Source organism: Saimiri boliviensis, chromosome X (genome assembly GCF_048565385.1).
Source record: "Saimiri boliviensis isolate mSaiBol1 chromosome X, mSaiBol1.pri, whole genome shotgun sequence".
Classification (NCBI taxonomy): domain Eukaryota; kingdom Metazoa; phylum Chordata; class Mammalia; order Primates; family Cebidae; genus Saimiri; species Saimiri boliviensis.
In genome coordinates this window covers 120,163,445-120,185,603 of record NC_133470.1, presented here as the reverse complement: position 1 = coordinate 120,185,603, position 22,159 = coordinate 120,163,445, and the positions used below count along the sequence as shown (strand labels likewise).

At 36.9% G+C, this 22,159-nt stretch overlaps 1 protein-coding gene across 1 annotated transcript; it reads left to right on the top strand.

Annotated features, from left to right (window-relative positions):
• The first annotated feature begins 15,663 nt into the window (after positions 1 to 15,663).
• On the top strand, positions 15,664 to 16,200 carry LOC120361922 (glutamate-rich protein 2-like). Its single transcript, XM_039464186.2, has one exon. The coding sequence runs from the start codon at positions 15,664 to 15,666 to the stop codon at positions 16,198 to 16,200; it is 537 nt and encodes a 178-aa protein (XP_039320120.1).
• Positions 16,201 to 22,159: the final 5,959 nt, after the last annotated feature.

Here is a 22,159-nt window from a genome sequence, read left to right as displayed (position 1 = left end):
CCCAGCACTTTGAGAGGCCAAGGCAGGCAGATAACAAGGCCAGAAGATCAAGATCTTCCTGGCCAACATGGTGAAACCCCGTCGCTACTGAAATACAAAAATTAGTTGGGCATGGTGACATGTGCCTGTAGCCCCAGCTACTCAGGAGGCTGAGGCAGGGGAATCGCTTGAACCCAGGAGGTGGAGGTTTCAGTGAGCCAAGATCGCACCACTGCACTCTAGCCTGGAGACAGAGCAAGACTCCTATTCAAAAAGAAAAAGAAAAGAAAAGAAAAGAAAAGAAAAGAAAAGAAAAGAAAAGAAAAGAAAAGAAAAGAAATACCATGACTGGGTACTCTATAAAGAAAAGATGTCTAATTGCCCACAGTTCCACATGGCTGAGAAGGCCTCAGGAAACTTACAATCCTGACAGAAGACACCTCTTCACAGGGCAGCAGAAAGGAGAATGAGAGCAGCAGGAGCTACTGAACACTTACAAAGCCATCAGATCTCATGAGAACTCACTCACTATCATGAGAACAGCATGCAGAAAACTGCCCCCATGATCCAATTACCTCCACCTGGTTTCTCCCTTGACACGTGGGAATTATGGGGATTATGAAAATTACAATTCAAGATGAGGTTTTGAGTGGGGACACATGCAAACCATATCAGAGGGCTAGGTCTCTGCACCTCCACCACCCCCAAAAGAAATGTGTGATCTTATGCCAGTCCTCTTTCTTCAACAAAGACAACTACCAAAAAGCATTTATTGCTGAGACCTATCAGCTCACAACGTCCCAGCAGCTGGGAATAAACACCTCCTCCCCGAAGGCAAGAGCTTTGGCAGGGAAGCTCAATATCCATAAAAATGTATTGATTGAGTAAAAAAGATACACCACAACTATTTGTTTCTAGAATACTCCACATCTGGCACCAAATATATGGGAGTTTCTATACCAAGAAATTATCCAATTCTCTGCAGACACCAACTGGGTGTCCTAACAATTTACTCCAGTGCTGACACTGTTCAGAGTTAGTACAGACCCAGTGGGTTCAGAGCTCAGTCCCACAAGACTGCTCCTCACTCCAGATGCCAGTTGCAAATACTGAGTGCCCAGGATACCCACTCTTCTGTCCAACTTGGTTACAAATCAGAGGTTCCCACAACTCTCTCCTCAGGTTTGATAAATTGCTATACATGCTCCCAGAACTCAAGAAAACACTTTTTTTTACATTTCCCAGTTTATTAAAAAGGATACCAATGAATAGCCAGATGAAGAACAGAGGACAGGGTTGAGAATGGTCCCAAGTGTAGGGGCTTCTGTCTCCCATGGAGTTAGAGTGCACCACACTCCCAACAAATGGATGAGTTTGCCAAACCAGAAGGTCACTGAACCTTAGTAATTTTTATGGCGGCCTCATCATGTAGGCATGATCGATTATTAACTCATTTTCCAATTTTACTCCCTTCCCTAATGGATAGGTGTTGGGGCCAAAAGTCCCAAGCTTCTAATCATGACTTGGTCATTAACATCTTCCATTCTGAAGGTATCAAGGAGCCCAGCAAAAGTCACCTCATTAGAACAAAAGTCACTCCTATCACCCAGGAAATCCCAAAGGACTTAGGAGCTCTGTGTCAGGAACTGGGTGCAGAGATTAAAAACATATACTTATTATTTCCCAGCCACTTCATTCACCACCTACATAACATAAAACAGCCTGGTTGGCAGCCACTTCAGCCAAAATCAAAACACACAGAGGTGAAAGGAAACACATTTTTTTTCTGTGGTTTATCCTCATAGTAAATGTGCTCTCAATACAGCATCTTACTAAGATTCTTAGATTTTGAATTAATCTGAATAGTTTAGGCTAAGTCACCTTTAAAAAAATCACAAAGAGTCAGTGGCTTAACAAAAAAAATGCTCATTTCTTGATGGCACTGCATGCCCAGTTTGGATTGCTGGGAAACCTCTCCTCATTATAGTTGCTCCAGAAGAAAATGCCAATGGAGCCAAGTGCCTTGGATGTACCTTTGCTAAATGCAGCTGAAAAGCACACACTTGTATATCTACACATTTCTCTCTTTATATGTGCTTCCACATAGCAGAGAGAAGAGAACTTAATGACCCCATTTTGTTCACTCAAGCTAACCCTACCTTTAAGTTTCAATTTAATGCTAATTATATTCATGTCCACATGGTTTATCTTTAACATTATTTCTGTCCCTAACTTTATCTTTAAAACTGTCCCTTTATGTAATCCTACCTCTGCTCTTAACTGTGTAGTTCTAACCCCAACCCTAAAAATTTCCTCTAAATTCTAACATTACCTATAACTATGATTCAATTCCAAAACCTACTAGGACACCGTGTAACAGAACAGGCAATAACATAGATGAAAGCTGATTCTAGACTCTAAAATATTTTGATATCACTGTGTGGTTTTAATTAGAAGTTTACAGGCCTGTAAGTGTCAGGGATATAGATTCTGGTGGGGCTCAGAACAGAACACTCCAAAGTATGGTGCTCAGAAACAAGGGCCTGAGAAGCAGGAAGTTCTGTCTCACCCTCTTCTGCCCTTCTTTCTCCCCCAATGCAGGTCATAGAAACTAGAATTCCTCTCCCACAAGGCAGGCCATAGAAACTAGAACACCTAGACCCTAAAGGAAACCGTAAAATTTAGAGAGGTGACTCTCTGACCTACTTCCCCTGAAAGTAGCTTTCTTCATTCATTTTGTAGTGCTATAACAAGATACCTGAGACTAGGTTATTTATAAAGAACAAAGATTTATTCCTTATAGTCTGGAAGCTGCGAAGTCCAAGATTGAGGGGCCTGCATCTGGCAAAGCCCTTCTTGCTGCCTCATCCCATGGCTAAAGATGGAAGGGAAGGAGAGCACAGTAGAGAGAGTGAGAGAGAGAGAGAGAGAGAGAGTGAGAGAGAGAGAGAGAGAGAGAGACAGAGAGATTGAGAGAGGGGGAGGAGGCCAAACTCACCCATTTATCAGGAGCCTATTCCCTTGACAACTAAGCCACTCCCATGGCAGCAGCATTCATCCATACATGAGGGCAGAGCCCTCATGACCTAATCACCTCTTAAAGGTCCTAATTCTCAATACTGTTGCACTGGGGATTAAGTTCTTCACACATGAATTTCGGGGAATATGATCAAACTGTAGTAGAAGGCCGTAAGACCCCGATTCTAGAGAGATCCTGCCCCATACCCTGGAAAGAAGAAATGCTACACAAGGAGGCTAAGAAGAATCTAAACAAATAGATCTTGCTAAGTTCCTCCCAGTTATTACCATTAGATCATAACCTTTTTGTCCGATCACATTTTTACACTATGGGCAATTCTTCGTTGACTTTAAGCACAGAAACAGAGTTTTCCTTGGTTATTTGGGTCTTTGTCTCTAAAGGCTCTCATGTCATGTAATATTTTGATCAAATAAATCTGTTATACTTTTCTGTTGTTAATCTGTTTTTATTCACAGGAGTGTTGGCCGTGGACCTGGAGCTGGGTGAGGAAAAGGTATTATACATTTTAGCTTCTACAATTATCAGTAAACCCTTAAAATGTAGGCCTACTCCATTTTCAGTTACTTCCAGACCCCATCATTAAGCACTTGCCTGCAAACACTCATTCCTTTCCTCTTTTTGATCAGTAGCATTGAGATTTTTCTTTTTCTCTTTTTTCAGCTTTATATTTTATTTTTTAACAATAATATAATCAGTATTACAGATGTTAGACTCAGCAGAAAAAGACTTCAAAGCTGCTATTATTAAACCATATCCAAGAATTTTTAAACTATCACAATATCTCCCTAAAAAGAGAATATCAATAAAGAGATAAAAATTATAAATGGAAACCAAACAGAAATTCTGGAGCTGAGAAATACAAAAACAAAATTGAAGCATTCACTAAGGGAAGTCTGGCAGTTCCTCAAAAGATTCAACATAGAGTTATCATTTGATTATACAGTACCAACATTATTCATAATAGTCAAAAAGCGGAAACAACCCAGATATCCATCAACTGATGAATGGAAAAATAATATATGGTATATTCATAAAATGGAATATAATTTGGCAACAAAAAAATGAATTACTGATACTTGCTACAACATGAATGAATACTAAAACAGGCTGAGAGAAAGAAGTCAGACACAAAATGCTACATCTTATACTATTATGTTGTAGGTGCCAAGGGAAAAACTTCCTCTTAGCTCTCTGAAGTTTCACTAAAAAAATCAACCCACAAAAGGTATACTTTTTGGAGAAAAGACATACACATTGATCAATGTGTACACAGGAAGCATCACAGAGTGATTACATAATCCCCCAATGGAGTGCAGGAAAGCTTGTTTAACCCATCTTATTTTGTTGTTGCTGTTCTTCTGTTTTGTTTTAAGTGTTTAGAAGCCTAAAGCTATGGTTTATAGTTTCTGTCTCCAGTGATAAGGGGCAAAGACGGATGCGGAATGGGCTTTACTGGCCCAACCAGAAATAAACTAAGAACCTGTGACTGTATTATTTCCCTTGGACACCCCTGTAAGAGATTACAGAAACAATGGGGGGGGTTGGTTCCTGGCAAAACAAGTTATTGGAGGGAGAGAAGGAGATGCCTGGCTAGCAAAGGTGGTCTTGTTATGTAGATGAAACCTCAGAGGTAGCAGCCCTCAAAGAGAATAGATGGTAAATATTTCCTTCAGACCTTTAAAGGTGTCAGACTCTCAGTTATGTATTTCCTAGATCCAGACAAGGGAATTTGCATCAATGCAAATTCTCTATAGATGCACATCCTACTCATAAAAGACAGCCTTGTGGGTTTATTTGCTGGCCCTCTTCACAGCCCAAAATATGTCAAAGAAATGTGTTTTGGGAAAATATATTTTTATATCCTTCAATGTTTGTATGAAATATCTACAACGGTAAAGTCTGTAGACAGAAATTAGATTAATGATTGCCTAGGACTGAGGGTGTGAACCTGAATTAACTGTAAATGGGCAGGAGGGATTTTATTGGGGCAAATTAAATATTCCAAAATTAAATTGTACACTTAAAACAAGAAACTGGTGAATTTAATGATGTGTAATAAAAATTCAAGAAAGCTATTAACATATATAAGCTACTAACATATATATATATATTTATATTTATATAACTACACACACACATACATATATTGTATGGGAAGAAAAAAAATTTTCCCCCTACCCTTTGTTAACCAAAAATAAAATTGTAAGGCCCCCTAACCATCTGAGTGGACCCCTTCTCTTAACCAAGGGCATTCCAGACTTACCTGAAAATCTAGTTCAGGCCTTGAAGAAGAGGGGGTTGGACACAGTTCCTTATACCCCTCCCACATTAACATCAACACAGACCTTAAGTGTGATAACAAACATTTACAATCTATTCTCCCTAAAGTTTGCTACTTGGAGGCTCCACCAATATGATAAAACCCAGGTCTTCACAACCCCTTATTTTAACCCAGACATTCCTTTCTACTGATAATAATTCTTTCAAAGAATCAGAAGCTTTTTAATCTACCTATGACCTGGCAGCATCTCTTCCTTTGAATTGGCCCACACTTCCAGTTTGAACCAATAGAACAAATGTAAATCTTGTATGTATGAAAGGAAAATATCTTGGGGCCTCAAAATCACTAAGTTAAAGGAAAAATTCAAGCTGGGAACTGCTTAGGGCAAACCTGTCTCCCATACCCTCTGCTCCCTGAGATCAATGCATATCTGATTGCCTCCTTTGGAGAGGCTAATCAGAAATTCCAAAGAATACAACCATCTGTCTCATTTGTCTCTTATCTACCTATAACCTGGAAGCCACCTCCCAGCTTCTAGTTGTCCCACCTTTCCAGACCAAACCAATGTTCATCTTACATATGTTGAGTGATGTTTCATGTCTTCCTAAAGTGTATAAAACCAAACTGTGCTGTGACCACCTTGGGCACATGTCGTCAGGACCTCCTGGGGCTGTGTCCTGGGTGTGCACCCTCAACCTTGGCAAATCAAACTTTCTAAATTAAGTGGGGCCTGTGTCAGATTTTCAGGATTCACATTTTGGTAACCATGAAGGGATTCTGAGTGGGAGTGCCTGCCACTGACCTTTGACAAATCTCCTATTGGTGCTTGGCACCAGCTTGAACTACCTTTACGGCACAAACCAGCAGGATGATTTGCTGAGGCCTGGAAGCACCCACTCCAGAGAATCACTGCTCTCCCAAAATGTGGTGAAGAAATGAAGTTTATTTTGCTGTACAACTCCATTTTGGAGTTTTACTTGCTTCCAACCGAAGGAAAGCAAGTATTTTCTCCTTCCATGATGATGGAAGACAGGTAACTCTTTTATGAAGTTTGAGCTCACTTCCAATAGGGAAGATAAGATTTTTTGTTTGTTTATTTGTTTGTTCCAGCTTCTAGGATGGTAGAGAGCAGTCTTCAGCCTGAGACCCATTTCTAGGTAAGTAAGTGAATTGGAGCTTTCCTTGACTAAAGTTACAATAAACAACCAGCTGGTCTTAATTTCTCCTTACCATCAAGGTGCTCAGTAATCATATAGGTTGTGTGATAGTTTGTTTCGCTTAACTGTTTTTCTGTTGTTGTTTTAGTCTCTTTCCCATTGGGTTTGACCAACTTTATCCAACTTGATCAAATTAGAAGGAATGTTGCAAATTATGGGGAATGATCCCTCTGAAGTGGCGAAATTTACACACACACACACACACACACACACACACACACAAAAGGTGGTATGATAGGGGTAAGAAAATGGCCTGCAAAAGGAAAAAAAAAATGGAAAGATTTTAGATTTCAACTATTTAAGGGGGCTTTATTTACATAGCAAGCCCACCTTTTTGCTTTTAATTAAGCTCCAAGGTGTGTGTGTGTGTGTGTGTGTGTGTGTGTGTGTGTATGCTTGTATTTAAAAGATCTTCATATTTTCATTTTTGTTTTTTCTCTTCTAGGATCTTGTCTCTCTTTTTTTTTTTTTTTTTTTTTTTTTTTTGAGCATCTTGAACTTACTAAGTTTACCATAACTTCTAATCTTGTGGCTTTAAGCGGTCTAGTCAACAGGCAGTAAGGTTTGTTATCATCTGTTTCAAAGCTGAACTATAAACTAAGTTTTTCCCAGAGTTAGTTTGCCCTATGCCCAGAAATAAACAAGGATAGCTTGGAGGTGAAAAGCAAGATGGAGTCAGTTAGATCAAATCTTTTTCACTGTTTCAGTTATAATTTTGCAATGGTGGTTCCATAATATTAAATGATGACTGTTGCGGTTTTCATACGTAATCTAGGTAAACAATTAAAAATAAAATAATTAGGTCAATGGAATGGGATAAATACTTGTAGACAAACTTGTCATAATTTAGAATCTAAAGTTATATTAAATTCAATAATTGATATTTTATTATTTTGGTATTTTCCAATAAAAACATATGTGAAGGAAAACATTTTTTCTAAAAGATGTGTCCTTTTAAAAAAAAAGGTAAACAATTTTTGTCTAATTCCAAGCATATATAAAGGTCATATATAAAACAAGGTAAAAGGAATCAGGAAATAAGAGAGATGTAAAGAAAGTTATTAAAATAAAGAGATATTTTTTTGCGTAAGAAAGCTTAAAGAGAAATAATTTTATGTAAGAAAAAATCTTGTATGGTGAATTTAGTCCTAGAATAAAATGACTGGTTGTTTAAGAAAGGAGTGTTCAGGACAAACCAAAACATCCAAGCATGTCATGAATTTTCTGTGTAAGTCATAGTAAAAGAATTTATTTTTTAAAAAAGTTCATATGATCGAGTCATCATATTATTAATAAGCTTTGGTTTGCTTAGGAAACAAACTGAGATTATTATTTTTTTAATTAATGTTATTACATCAGTGTATCTCTCTGTATGTGCCTTTAAAGTACGTGTGACCCTGGGTTACAGGGCTTTGACTCCTGGGTCTAAAAAGGACATCAAATCCTGCCAAATTTTACACACTGACAGCAATTAAAATCCCATCTTCAGGCCCTGTAGACGATGCCAATCAAAATCAACTGCAGAAATTAAATTATGAAACTCCAGAAATTAAAGCTATTCAGCTCTTCGAGGCCCAGGGACTATCACTGAAGAGGTGGGCATGTGAATTTGTAAGGGCCAATTTTGAGAGATAGGAGAAGTTCAGTTTCTCTATAAATTAATCATTGTATTAAAGACACACTGATGCAAGACCAGCATATGGGCCCCTGTGTCAGATTAGCAAGGTTTTCTTGCAGCATTGAGCAACTCCTTAATAAAGGTTATAAAATGCTTATGGAAGTTAGATATTATGGTCAAGATTAAAATTTTATAGATTGTTAATGAAATTTTTTTTAAAATGCAATTGGCTTCATATTGGTTTTATTAGGCTTATCGTTTGGAAAATTAAGTCTCCTCTCTCCAAGAATGAAGGTTTTTGCCTTTTTTTGAAGTTCTTGATTTATCACTTTGATCAAATGAATGACTCATTTTACAATGACCTGTGATACCAAGAGTTTTAAACCTTTGATATTTGACAGACTTTCCAAAATCAAATTATGGCTTATCTCTTTTTCTGACCTAATTAATCCTTTAAAACATTAAGTTCCCTAAAGCCCAAAAATGACATAATTTGGTTTATTTGGTATAAAAATTATACAGGGAATATTGTCAAATATGAAATTGTGTTCAGTTTTTTAGGGGGGCTGTATTTGTATAAATATGTCATAGGTATGTGTTCCAAGATCATGGGAAACTCCTGTATTTCTTATATGACTCAATGTACATTAGCAATAATAATTGTTATGTTATTGTGTGCCACAGAGATAACGAATTTTCTTGTCAATGATGTCTTTGAAGATGGTTGCCCTAAAACCTTTTGTCATCCACGGACAATTGTTGTCTTGTTTTGGTCCTTCATAGAAGATAGTTTTATAATCAGCTATAAAACTCTAATGGTGCTCTTGAATACAAGTTTCTGATAGCATTGGAGATCATGACATCAGAATAAAAGAAAAACTTTAAGGACTCATGGAGAGCTAAAATGTTCATGAATATCAAGTAGAACAGGAATTAACTGCATTGACTAAGCTAATAGAAGACTGAAATAATTTTTTTGGCTTTTTACTTAAAATTTTGCTGATCCTTTGTTTTGTTTTTTCAGAACGAAGGAAACTTCTTTTCAGTTATTAACAGCTTTTACGGTGGCTCACACCTGTAATCCCAGCACACATGGAGGCCAAGGCGGGCAAGAACAGCATGGGGGGACTACCCCCATGATCTAATCACCGTCCACAAGTTCCCTTCCCCAACACATGTGGATTACAATATGGATTATAATTCACAATGAGATTTGGGTGTAGATACAGAGCCAGACCGTATCAAATGGTCTGTATTACTTTTTCATGTCTCATCATTTTATTCACAATATGCATTTATCCTTCCCGTTTTTTATTAGTGCTAGCATAATTTCTTAGGCTTTGATTTACTGATTTTATATTCTGAAATAGCCAACATGTTATTGAGTGTATCTTAAAATTTATATGTTTTATCTGGATGTCGTTATTTCCTTTTTGGGGATGCAATGTCCTCTTATCCTCTTTAACTGGGCGATGTTGGTTAAAATTGTGATTATTTTTGTTAATGTACTGGTTCCAAAGTTGCAGCAATTTTGAACCATCTGTGCCTATCTTAGTTTCCGATAAGCCTTTTTCATTTTTAGTGAAAGATTGTATAGTATGTGAGATTTACATTTCTGGAATGCATATATCACATTATATCAAAATATGTATCTTGTAACTGAACTTTGCTAGATTTAGAAGGGACCTGTCAGCCTAAGGATTCACACAACACAGTCTCTAGTACTTTCAATGGTTTCTTTTTACTATGTTTTCTGGGATAGCCCTAGGTTATCTGGAACATCACCCAGGGCCACCAAGTTGTGTGACTCTGGCAGTTCAAGTGAATGGCATCTCCTGGAGTTGTGCAGAGGAAAATCCACTCAGCTTTGTGTGATGGCTATGGCATTGTACCACCTATTTAATTGGTATATTTGTTTTCATTAAAAATCCACTGTATGTAAGGGTCTTACTTTAGTTATTATGCATTCCCGTAGCTGAGTATCTTCCCAAAATCTGAAATGCCCCCCGTTCTATGTTAGACTCCACTTAGTTCATTGACTATTTATAAAATGAATCAGATAAAAATTTCAAAACACAATGAATCAGAGCCATCAAAGAGTTTTTATACACCTCCCTTTATTTTTTAACTCATGATTAGATATTCCTTTCAATGCTTTTCAAATCTCTGTTAGTGAGGTTTCTTTCGTTTTCTTTCCCAGAAGTTGTAATAGTTTTCTATCTCCTCTACATTGAAGGGACTGATAAAGAGAAAGACAAGCCTAAAGTCAAGCTTCATAGACATAAGCTGCTAATTGCTTTGAAGGAATAAAGCCTTCTAATCTTGACTTTTTTAACTTTCCTGAGGCAGGATTAAAAGACAATAAGGAAATTCAATTTTTGCATTTTACATTTCATCTCTTTTTAACACACTGAAAGGCAGATATTTTTTCCTATTCCATAATAGAACTATGAAAAAGTTGTATGCATACATGAGTTCTGGGCAACAAGATATTTAAGAATTTGGCTGATTAATACATGCATCCATTTCCTGCTCTTGGATCACAACATGTGTAAGTCATCTCTTGGGATCTAATGGTCACAGACTTCTGATATTATGCTCTAGGAATACTAGTGACAGTGTATAAATCCCATCTCTTTCTAAGAGACAGATTAACTTTTACATGGCCAACTTCCAAAAACTCTTGATTTCTAAGCAGTATTATTTAAAGGTCTTCTGAAAGATTTTAAGTGTTAGAGTGAAGGATGTGGCCAACTCCTTAGTATGCTGATACTGATTGACTTTTCTATCCATCCTTCCCAACCAATTCCCTCCAAGTGTTTTTTACTAGTCTCTGGAATTACCTCCTTAAAGTATTTTTTCCTTTGCATATTTTGGATATCAAGGTGATAACAATGCCCCTACACTTGGTCTTATATTGTATATAACTTTAAGAAATTTGAGATTACTGTTTGCAATGTTCCCTACTTTCTAGTATTTATCCAAAATTTGTACAAATTATTATATTTCTTGATATGGTTTGGAATTGAGTTGCCGCCCACATTCCTGTTGAATTGTAATACCCAATAATGTCAGAAGCAGAGCCTGGTGGAAGGTAATAGAATCATGGGGGCACGTTCTCACGAATGGTTTAGCACCATCCCTCTTGATGCTGTCCTCGTGATAGTGAGAGAGTTCTCATGAGATCTGGTTGTTTAAAAGCATGTAGCACCTCTGTCTCTTTATCTCTCTCTCTCTCTATTCGCTGCTCTGGCCATGTGTCATGCCTGCTCCCCCTTTGTCTTCCACCATAATTGTAAGTTACCCGAACCTTCCCAGAAACCAAGCAGATGCCAGCATCATGCTTCCACTATAGCCTGCAGAACTGTGAGCCAATCAAACCTCTTTTCTTTATAAATAGTCAGTCTCAGGTATTCCTTTATAGCAATGTAAGAATGGCCTAACACATTCCTTTAAAAAGAATTGGGGAGGAAAAATGTATGTGAAATGTGAGATATAACCATGCACAAGAAGTTCTACACTGTTTTTATTAAAGCTGCTACAGATAAAGTCCACAAGAAATAAACTACAGAAATTAAAATTACTAAATAGCACATTTTGTAAATACACTATATTCCAAATATATTCATGTCAATCATATTTCAATATCATTGGAAAAAACACAGCAAAATATGATATATTATATATTTGAAAATATTTTGTATTATTATAAAAAAAATTATACCGGTTATAAGAAATGTATTGATACCTTTTTAAATAAGCACAATAAATATCACCCACTTTAAAATACTGTTATAGAAATGAAATAAGCAAAAAAAAATAAGTCTAGGACTATACAGTCATAAATTTTGAACACAAATGATTATATTTTGCTCATTTTTCATGTCACTAATAAATTATTTTCTCATGCAAAGTTGACAATTCAAAATAGAATTATTAAAACATATTACATGTGATTAATAGCTACTTCCTGTATCCACTATTGGATTTTATCCACCTTTGCTGAGCCATAATATAAGTTTAGACACCTGCCTTTTTGAGTATTCCTCAGCACATACCTTCACAAAAGGTTCTGTGTTTATAATGTAAATTGGAATTCCTTGAAGAGTTTGTCTGAATTACCTTCAAACTACTTTAAGGCTTTCACTGGCAAGTAAGAATTGATTATAATAACCTCTGTAGTTGTCCAGATATCTTCCACGTGAGGTTTTAGGAAAGTTAATCGAAAAAGTAACAATTCGTACTTAATATTGCAAACATATTGTTATTGTTATATAATCAGATCCATTATATAACAGGCCCGAAACACTCTGGTGCATGCTAATGATCAAGTTTTCACAAACATTGCAGCTACGCATTTTATGAGGTGACACAGCTTCACACTGGACAGAGTTTACATAATTGATTTAACTCCATATACAACAATGACACTGCATTTAAACAGTGTTCTTGACACAGCTTAGCCCATTACTCTTGAGTCCACTAAGATTCACAGGGCTACTGCTGAGGAGCCTAAGTGCCCTGAAGGGTCCATAGGACTTGTGGGGAACTTTTCAGGTGTGAACTGCCCTAGAAACTCTCTCTCTCTCTCTGACAACCAATTTTCCCTTAGAAACTACTCCCTGGTATTTTAAGCAATAAAATTGCAAGGGGACATATTTTTAACTAAGTTATACAATGTGTTATATGCTAAGTGTGAGTACTATGAAAAAATTTAAGAGGACTATAGAGGGTTGTGGTGAAGGGGTACAATTTTAAATAGGGTGAAATTCTATGTAAGGTCAGTGAAAGCCTCACTGAGAAAGCAATATTTGAGCTAAGACTTGATGGAGGTGAGGAATGATCCATGGGGATATCCTGGAAGAGCACCATTACAAGCAGAAGAAAAAACAAAAGCAAGGACGAAAATGGGAATGCATCTGAGGTGTTTGGGCATAGCAAAAAAGATGGTATGACTGGTACACAGTGGGCCAGAAAGAAGCTAAGAAGAGATAAAGTCAGAGAGGTAACAGAAGACCCAGTCATGCAAAATCTGAAATGATGTTGGCTTTTAGTCTGAGTGAGATGAAGAGCCTGCCTTTGCTGAGCCATAATATAAGTTTAGACACCTGCCTTTTTGGGTATTCCTCAACACATACCTTCACAAAAGGCCCTGTGTTCATAATGTAGCCCTGTATATGTTAGTTCTTATCTACCTGTAATTACTGTGTATGGTCATAACACTTTCTTATGGTAGCAAAATGGTTACGGGAAATAGGCTTTTAAAAGTCAGTTTTATACAACGCAATCCTAAGAGAGGGGCATCTGAATTTCAAGAATGAAGAGAGAGAAGTAGAAATTAAAAGTAGGCATACCACCAAGAGTTTAGGATGAAATATAGGAATTAGAAACTGGGGCTTTAATCCCTGTCTGAGGAAATAATCTCCAGTTACCAAATGAAGATAGAAATGGACTCAACTCATGTTGCTAAGTAAAAGTCTTCTCTCTCACTGACAGGACATTGAAAGTCACTTGTCTATGGTCACAGGCAAAACTGAGCTGCTCACCTCAAGCCACAGGCAGATTAAAAAAAGTACTCCTTAAGAGACTGAAATGCCAATTATCGAGGGTATAATTTCCATATTTTGTGTGATAGGAGTAGGATGGAAACCATGAGATGACAGACTAACAAAAAATTATTGAATTCTGTCAAAGCAAGTCAAAAATAACCAGAGAAGCATTTCAAAAATGTCCACAGAAGAGAAAAATTTCTAATGATAGGTTCAAAGGCAAAAATTATAAAACGTATAAACCACGAATAACGAAGAGACAGATACAAAATCAATAATGAGGAGAAATTACACAAGGATCTACAAATAACAGAGCAATACAAAAGCAACTGTAGAATGTGTGTTTATTTTTTAGAAGATTTAGAAAATTTATAAACATACAAACAGAATATGAAGCAAAAATAGTCAGACATGTAAACATGTAAAAGAACCAAGGAGAATCTTAGGAATAGAAAATATAGTCACTGAAAAAAAATAGTATAGGTAAACTGTAGACTAGACTGAAATGAAAAGACTATTAGTGATTGGCCAATTGATCAATTTCCCTAAGATAGTGGAGAGGAGTAAACAAATGGAAATTAGGTAAGAAAAGACACCAGACATGGAGTATAGATGGACTGGCTCCAAGATATAGCTAAAAAAATTTCAGAAGAAACAAATACACAGAATGAGATAGAAGTATTTTTAAAAAAAAATTAATAGCAGAAAAAATTCAATAAACTGATGAAAGATGATATCTTTATGTTAAAATGACTTACTGGGTCACAAGGTTGAATATAAAAATGTATGCAGAGCTAGTAATGCATTGTATGGATAAAGTTTTCATCAATAATTAGTAATTACATAAGATAAAAACATTTTGATAAAAATAAAGTCAAGAACTAAGTAAAATAAATGTAAAACCACAAAAACATTTAATGGATGAAGAATTTTTTTAAATAAATTTTGCTAGAGCAATTGGAAATACATAGGGAAAAAGTAAATCTAGACTGAAATCTCAAATCTTAAACAAAACGTAACTTAAAATGGATCGTAGACCTAAATGTAAAACATAAAACTGGAAAATACACACGAGTTGTGAGGCTTAAAGGGTATATTCTAAACTTTGATGAGTAAAACTTTTTAACAATTATAATAAAGAACAAACTATTATTCTATACATTCCATAGCAAAATACATTAAAAATTATTGACATATGAAGAGGTTATCAAAAATACAGAGCCAAAAATGTGCAGCACAAATGTATTATAGAACCGTATCTATGTGTTAATAGAAAAATAGAGACTAACATAGATATACAACTGCTCTAGATTTCATGACTTTTGGTGTCAGCTTTTCAATATTTGTAATTTGTTATAATTTCTTTTTTGTTCTAAATAAATATTTAGTTTTGTAAACATTGGGAGCTTTCAAGTCATAGGTGGGTTTAAGAATTCTTTAGTTGAAAATTGGTTGAAAGAGTTAAGCTTTGGGCCGGGCACGGTGGCTCATGCCTGTAATCCCAGCACTTTGGGAGGCCGAGGCAGGCGGATCACAAGGTCAAGAGATCGAGACCATCCTGGTCAACATGGTGAAACCCCATCTCCACCAAAGATACAAAAAATTATCTGGGCATGGTGGGGCGTGCCTGTAATCCCAGCTACTCAGGAGGCTGAGGCAGGAGAATTGCCTGAACCCAGGAGGCGGAGGTTGCTGTGAGCTGAGATCGCGCCATTGCACTCCAGCCTGGGTAACAAGAGTGAAACTCTGTATCAAAAAAAAAAAAAAAAAAAAAAAAAAAGGAGTTAAGCTTTATCTAAAAATTTGGAGTCAGATAAGGGGATCACACGCCATGCTGTCTCCAAGGCTACAGGCAGCGAGGAGCCCCGAGCCGGTCGAGAGCAGTTAGCCGGGCTGATTCGTGGTGTCTGCCCTTTGGATGGTCGGCTAGAAAGGGCCACCAGTGGACAGCAAAGAGCAAACAGAATGGCAGATTGCTAATGTTTGATCCAAAGAAAAAAGCGATGATTGAATCAAATGAAGCAATGTCAGGTAAATGCCTTTTTGGACGCAGACCAAGATTGACAACCAAACTTAATAACTCACCAGTGCAGATGTCTCTAAATGTAGCTAAGACATTCTCAGAAAAGAAGGAAGTCCTTTCTAAAAATATTAAAAATAAAGTCTCTTTAAAGAATACTGAAAATAGAGTATTTTCAAGGAGTATTGAAAGTAAAGATGTCTTAGCAAATCTACAGTCTGACCTACAGTCAACTTTTCGCTTAAAAGAAAGCACAGGGGACGTGAGCAAAGATGTAGTCATTGTAAAGCAGGAGAAAAATAATGAATATTCCCTTCAGGGTATTGATGATAAGCTGTCAGAATCAGCAGAGGATGATGGTGAAGATGATACCAGTGACAAAGATAATGATGAACATAGTAACCCTAAAAAGAATACTCAGGCCCTACTAGAGTTCATGGCAGAAGTAAGTTTTACCTGTGCATATAATTTAAGAAACTTTAAAATATTGGAATAGCTAAATATTGAAGATTTAAAATCACTATTGCGAGAGATAAAAAAGTGGTTCTCCTGGAGGCAGAACACAGAATGGTGGTTACCAGAGGCTGGACGGGAAGAAGGGAGAAAGAGAGAAGTCAGTTTAGGGGTACAAAAGTACAGTTAGATGAAAGGAATAAATGATAGTATTCAGTAGTATAGTAGGGAAATGATAGTTAACAGTAGTTTATTGTATGCTTTATAATAACCAGAAGAGAAAATTTGTAATATTCCCAACACAAAGAACAGATAAATGTTTGAGATGATGGATAATCCAATTACCTTGATTTGATCATTACACATTGTATACAAGTATCAAACATGTACCCCCTAAATGTATACCATATTATATATAAATAAAAAATAAACATTTAAAAAAAAAGATAAGGGGATTTGCTGTCATGCGATTCCATACCAGAGTCAGGTTGGAAAATAAGCCACATTAAGCTGGTTCAAAAAAGACCTGTTTAATAACATTTTGTGCTTTGTAAGGCATGACTCCCCCAGCCCCTTAGGAAAGAATTAGAACCAGGGAAAAAATGTCAGAGTTTAGTTCTCAAAGTAAACGATTTGCTTTAAAGCTCTTTTCCCAAAGATAAATCCTTTTCTTCATATTTTTTTAGAATTCACTGGGAGAAGTCACTTTCAGGGGAAAAAATGCTTATAACGTGTCTTTAAATTGCCCCTATTGTTATTGTTTTTCTGAATATTCTATCATTCTTTGTGAAAAAAGGGCTGTGCTCTGATTAACTTCCTTAAATAATCTGTAAAATGAATTTGAATTATTAAGCATCATGGATAACAAAGATAATTTTTTTTATTTTTTTATTATTTATTTTTAACAAAGATAATTTTTTAAGCAAGAATTTATTTTTATTTCTGCCTATCTGATAAAATGAACTAAGAAAACTGTTTGCCAGATATTTTTTAAATTGCAACCTATGCATTACCTCTCTCCTAAAACCAAGCTCTACAATTCCTATTGCTAGGGTATGTTGCTAGTCAGGCATGAACAGGGCAGGAGAGGACTTCCTCCCACACACACAGCAGGAATGTCAGGCAGTTTTCACACTGTTTCTCTACAATAATTGGTCACAGTCGGCTCCAGGGAAAGGCAGTCTCCCAATAGTTAGAAACACCTGAAACTGGTGATCAGCAGCTTCCCGGTAAGACTTTATCTTCCGGGTAAGTTGGGCAAGTGGGCTCAAGCATGCGCGTTAAGAGGCAAAATGGCGAAGTTTAACTGGTATATGACTTTTCAAGGACATTCCACTGGTAAGGGACTAATGCCTCAAATGAGCATGCATACAACTCCAGTTAACACACTGCACATGCTCCCCTCCCAAGTGCTAACAGTCACTATTCATGCAGACAGCCCACGCCAAGGGAAGAATCAGAAGAAAAGGGATTCAAGACACCAGAAGTATGCCAACATATAAAACCGTAAGTCAAAAGTCAAACGGGCACTTGTCTTTGCAGTCGTTCACCTAGCCCTCTTCCAAGTGTACTTTACTTCCTTTTGTTCTTGCTCTAAAGCTTTTCAATAACCTTTTACTCCGGTTCTAAAACTTGCCTTGGTCTCTCCTTCTGCCTTATGCTTCCTCGGTCGAATTCTTTGTTCTGAGAAGACAAGAATCGAGGTTGCTGCAGACCTATACGGATTCACCACCCATAACACTATCTTTCTTCCCCACTTCCTTTTTGCCATAGCACTTACCACCCAGTAGAATGAAAAATATATTATTTACCAATTTATTTTATTTTCTAATTCCTCTGTAGGGGGATAAGGGAAAATACAGCTCAATATGTAGCCAACAAGTCTCCATACTCCACCCCACTAGAATGTAAGCTACTTGAGAGCAAGGAAACTTTTTCTCTGTTTTACTGCTATATCTGCAGTGCCTATGATGGACTATATTAAGGAACAAAAGTTCTTTCCTCGGGTCTGCAAGGGGCGTGGTTTTAAAGGCAGGAGTTTACCAGCGCCGGGACTCCATCCACTCCCCCATCGGGAACATAGAGTTCTTTGTCTGGGCTTCCCAGGAGCGGGCTAGGTAGAAGAATCCAGGTGGGGTTTTTTTGTCCAAAAAGCCCCCGGAAATCTCTGGGAGGAGAGGGCTCTGTTGTGGACCAAACAGGCAATGCGGTATCAGAGTCAAAGATCAATCACTCCAGAGGAAGTTTGAAAGAACTCCTCTCATTGGATGAAAACATGAATGAGGAGGGAGTAACTCCAGAGTTAAAACTCCGGGGACTAATATCCTTTATCCTTCTCCGGATTCCCCTCCCACAACAGTGTGGGAGCTCTCTCTCTCTCTCTCTGTCTCTCTCTCTCTGTCTCTCTCTCTCTCTCTCTCTCTCTCTGTCTCTCTCTCTCTCTCTCTCTCTCTCTGTCTCTCTCTCTCTCTTTCTATCTCTCTGCCTAATAAATCGCTCTCTGCAAAACTCTTTGGGTCCACAATATTTATTTGAACAGTAAGCAGACCGGCCTCTGGGGCCCCTTTCTCCGTTCTTTGGGGTAAGAGAGACCAAGGACCTCAGATCTGGGAACGTCTTTTGGAGGCCCCCACTCCTTCTCCCGGTTACACTTAGAAGAGAGTTTGGCACAGGGAAGAAGCTTAGTAAATGTTTATAAAATCAATGGATTAATTAGTTTTCATGAAGATGGATTTTAATTTTGATGCTGTTTTCTTGAATTTATGATATCCAATATCATTTAAAAATCCACATGTTTACCATTACATGGAAAAATGAATACCTAGATCTTATCCAGGATTTTACAGACTTCTGGAATTTTGTCTTATATATTTTTTACTTCTTTAGTATTAGCTCTGAATCACAATCCAATAATACGTTTTTCTCAGTTTCTCAATATGCTAATAAACAGAAGCAAATAATAGTGTTTTGATCCTGTTTATTACTATAATAAGCATTAACTTACTTGTAGGTAGTTGTTCTCTACAAAAATTAATGAAGTACTAATGCACGACTTGCTCATTATGTATTACTATGTTTTGAACATCTTATAATAAACATATATTACTATTAGAAAATATCAATAATACATAAAAATGGCCAATAGGTATATGAAAAAAATGTTAAACGTTACTAATGATTGGAGAAATACAAATCAAAATCACAATGAGATATCATCTCACCACATTAAAATGGCCTGTGTCAAAAAGGCAGGCACTAACAGATGGTGGTGAGGATGCAAAGAGAGGGGAACCCTCAGACACTGTTGGTAGGAATGTAGATCAGTACAGCCACTAAGAGTATAGAGGTTCCTAAAAAAAAACTAAACTTAGAATACCATATGATCCAGCCATTCTACTACTTGGCATGTATCCAAAAGAAAGGAAATCAACATATTCAAAGGATACCTGCACTTCTATGTTTATTGCAGCAGAATTCACAATAGCCAAAATATGGAATCAACCTAATTCCCCAACAAAGGATGAAAGAATAAAGAAAATGTACCATATACACATGAAAGAATATTATTCAGCCATAAAATAGAATAAAAATTTGTCGTTTTCAGTAACATGGATGGAACTGGAAGTCGTTATATTAAGTGAAATAAACCAAGTAAAAAGTGACACATATCACATGTTCTCATTCATGTGGAAATTATAAAAGTGAATCATGAAGATAGACTAGAGCAATGGTTACCAGAAGTCAGGAAGGTTGAGGGGAGAGGGAGATGAAAGGGAAAAAAAGAATATAAATATATTTGTTACCACTAAACTGTACACTTAAAGATATAAAGATGGCAAATTTTATATGTATTTCAACAAAAAGATGTAAGAACAAACAATATTAAGTCTTCAAAAAGCAATGAATTAACATTTAATTACATTATAAATTTTTTAACAAAAGGGGCACAAACATCTGCACGTTGGTCTGTTGCCCTAATGAATAATAGCAATAGAATTACAGTATAATAACATTTGCATTATACTTCAGAGTTGTCAGAGTGTTTCACCATAAATTTTAAACACAAATTAAAACTCCAAGTGGTATCATAGAATGACAGAACTGACGAAAATCAAGTGTTTTTTGTCTTCATATTTACAATCACTGTGCTTTTGTTTAAACACAGGAATGTGTAGCATCACAACTGTTAAAGACATGAAATAACTGTACCTGAAGGAAGCTTGGATGGATTAAACTGTGATGAAATTGCTCTCAAAACAGAAATGTATAGTTGGGTCCAGAAAGACTGGGGATTGCATATGTAACTGGAGATTCTCCAAATTGACTTCCATTTAGAATACAACGTTGATGAAAGGATATGTAATTTAAATGTGCTGATTTGAAGTATACTTACCTATTATTACCACTCAACAGTAGTCTCAGCAATTTGCTTAAAATATAGTGCAACAAAAGATTTTGTTTTCAGAGAAGAATGTGTTCCTGGTGACATGATTTAGAATTGTTGACATGGTGATAATAACAAAGCAGACCAAATTATAATTGGTTTTCTTCTTCTTCCTTCCCTAGAGACAGTGCACTTCCTCATTGTCTGCAACCAAGGCAATGCTCCCATTGCCCTGGCATTGATGTGTCACTGGTTTCCTACTGTGTTGTTCTAGAATTTTTTACTGGAAGCCCAGCTGAGCTTCCTCCTCCAGTCCCTCCTATAATTTTGTAATCAACAAATTCCCTATATTAAAATCCCTCTTTGCTTAAACTATCTAGTTATGTATTCTAACTAGCTAACTAACTATTCTAGTCATCTGCAAATAAGCCCTGACTGATACAGATAGTAGTCAAGAAACAGAGGATTTTGCTTAGAGCAATAGCGGTTAAAAACATTTATTCCTTTATCCATCCATTCACTTAACAAACACATGGATCTCTCTGTATATAGAGCCATGCCTATGTGTTATTCAAATTTTGAGTATTTTCTTCTGAGAGCATTGAATTTTGACTAGGTGATCAAGTAATACACAAGAGAGAAAGTTTGGACAACTATATTAGTTAGAAAGCATTTGGCTGTCAGAAACAGAAACACTAACTCGAAGTGGTTAAAACTATTAGGAAATGTATTATCTTACCAACTGGAAGTTCCACAATGGGTCAAGTTTTGGGGTAGTTCAATGATATCATTAGGTATTCAGGTTCTTCCTGTTCCTCTCTTCTGCCATTCTCCATATTGACTCCATTCTTATACCAGCAGCAAGATGGCTGAAGCTTATCCAGAAACAACAATGATCAGAGAAAGAGAACAGAATAGTTCTCTCTTAGGAATAAGTAGATTGCTGTGCCGATACGGCTCCACTCTTGGTGATTCATAGGTTTGTGGGGAAGGGAAATCTACCTGCTGGGCAGAACCTCGAGTCATATATTTGGTTGTCCCCTTCATCTGGAACTTGTCTTGTTTGCCAGGAAGAAGAGAAAGGCTGTGGCAAGGATCTGTGCTGACTCATGGCAGAGGCTAATGCTGTGGCTGGATGGTCTGGGTCTTGGAAGGAGCAAGTTGGGAGGATTCATAGCAAGGACATTTGAGAAAGAGATATGTGAGTTGATCTAGAATATAGGTCTTGCATATGAATATTTATCAATCAAAAGTTCTCTTTGTAGGAGAGGTGCCAAATAGTCAGATGGACTTGATGCCCATTCAGTGACGTTGGGGACAGAAGTGAAAATATGCATGGATTCAGTAATAAGAATTTCCTCTCACCAAAACTTACTATTACTACTGCTTGGATGCCCAATTTACCAGCAGCAGCCATTAACCCTGGGACCCTGATGTGGCATAATATCCTGCGGGTACCATCCAGCCATCTTGGGACAGTTCCATTACTTCGGACTCCTTTTATTACAAACTGGACAGTGACTTTTTTCTTAACTTGAATAGATCGGAGTTGTTTGTTTTCCTGTTTACAAACAGAAATTGGATTTGTTTTCCTGTTTACAATAACTCTGCTAGCCCT

Coding starts and splice junctions, on each gene's coding strand:
- LOC120361922 (XM_039464186.2), top strand. CDS start 15,664: ATGTTTGATCCAAAGAAAAAAGCGATGATTGAATCAAATGAAGCAATG.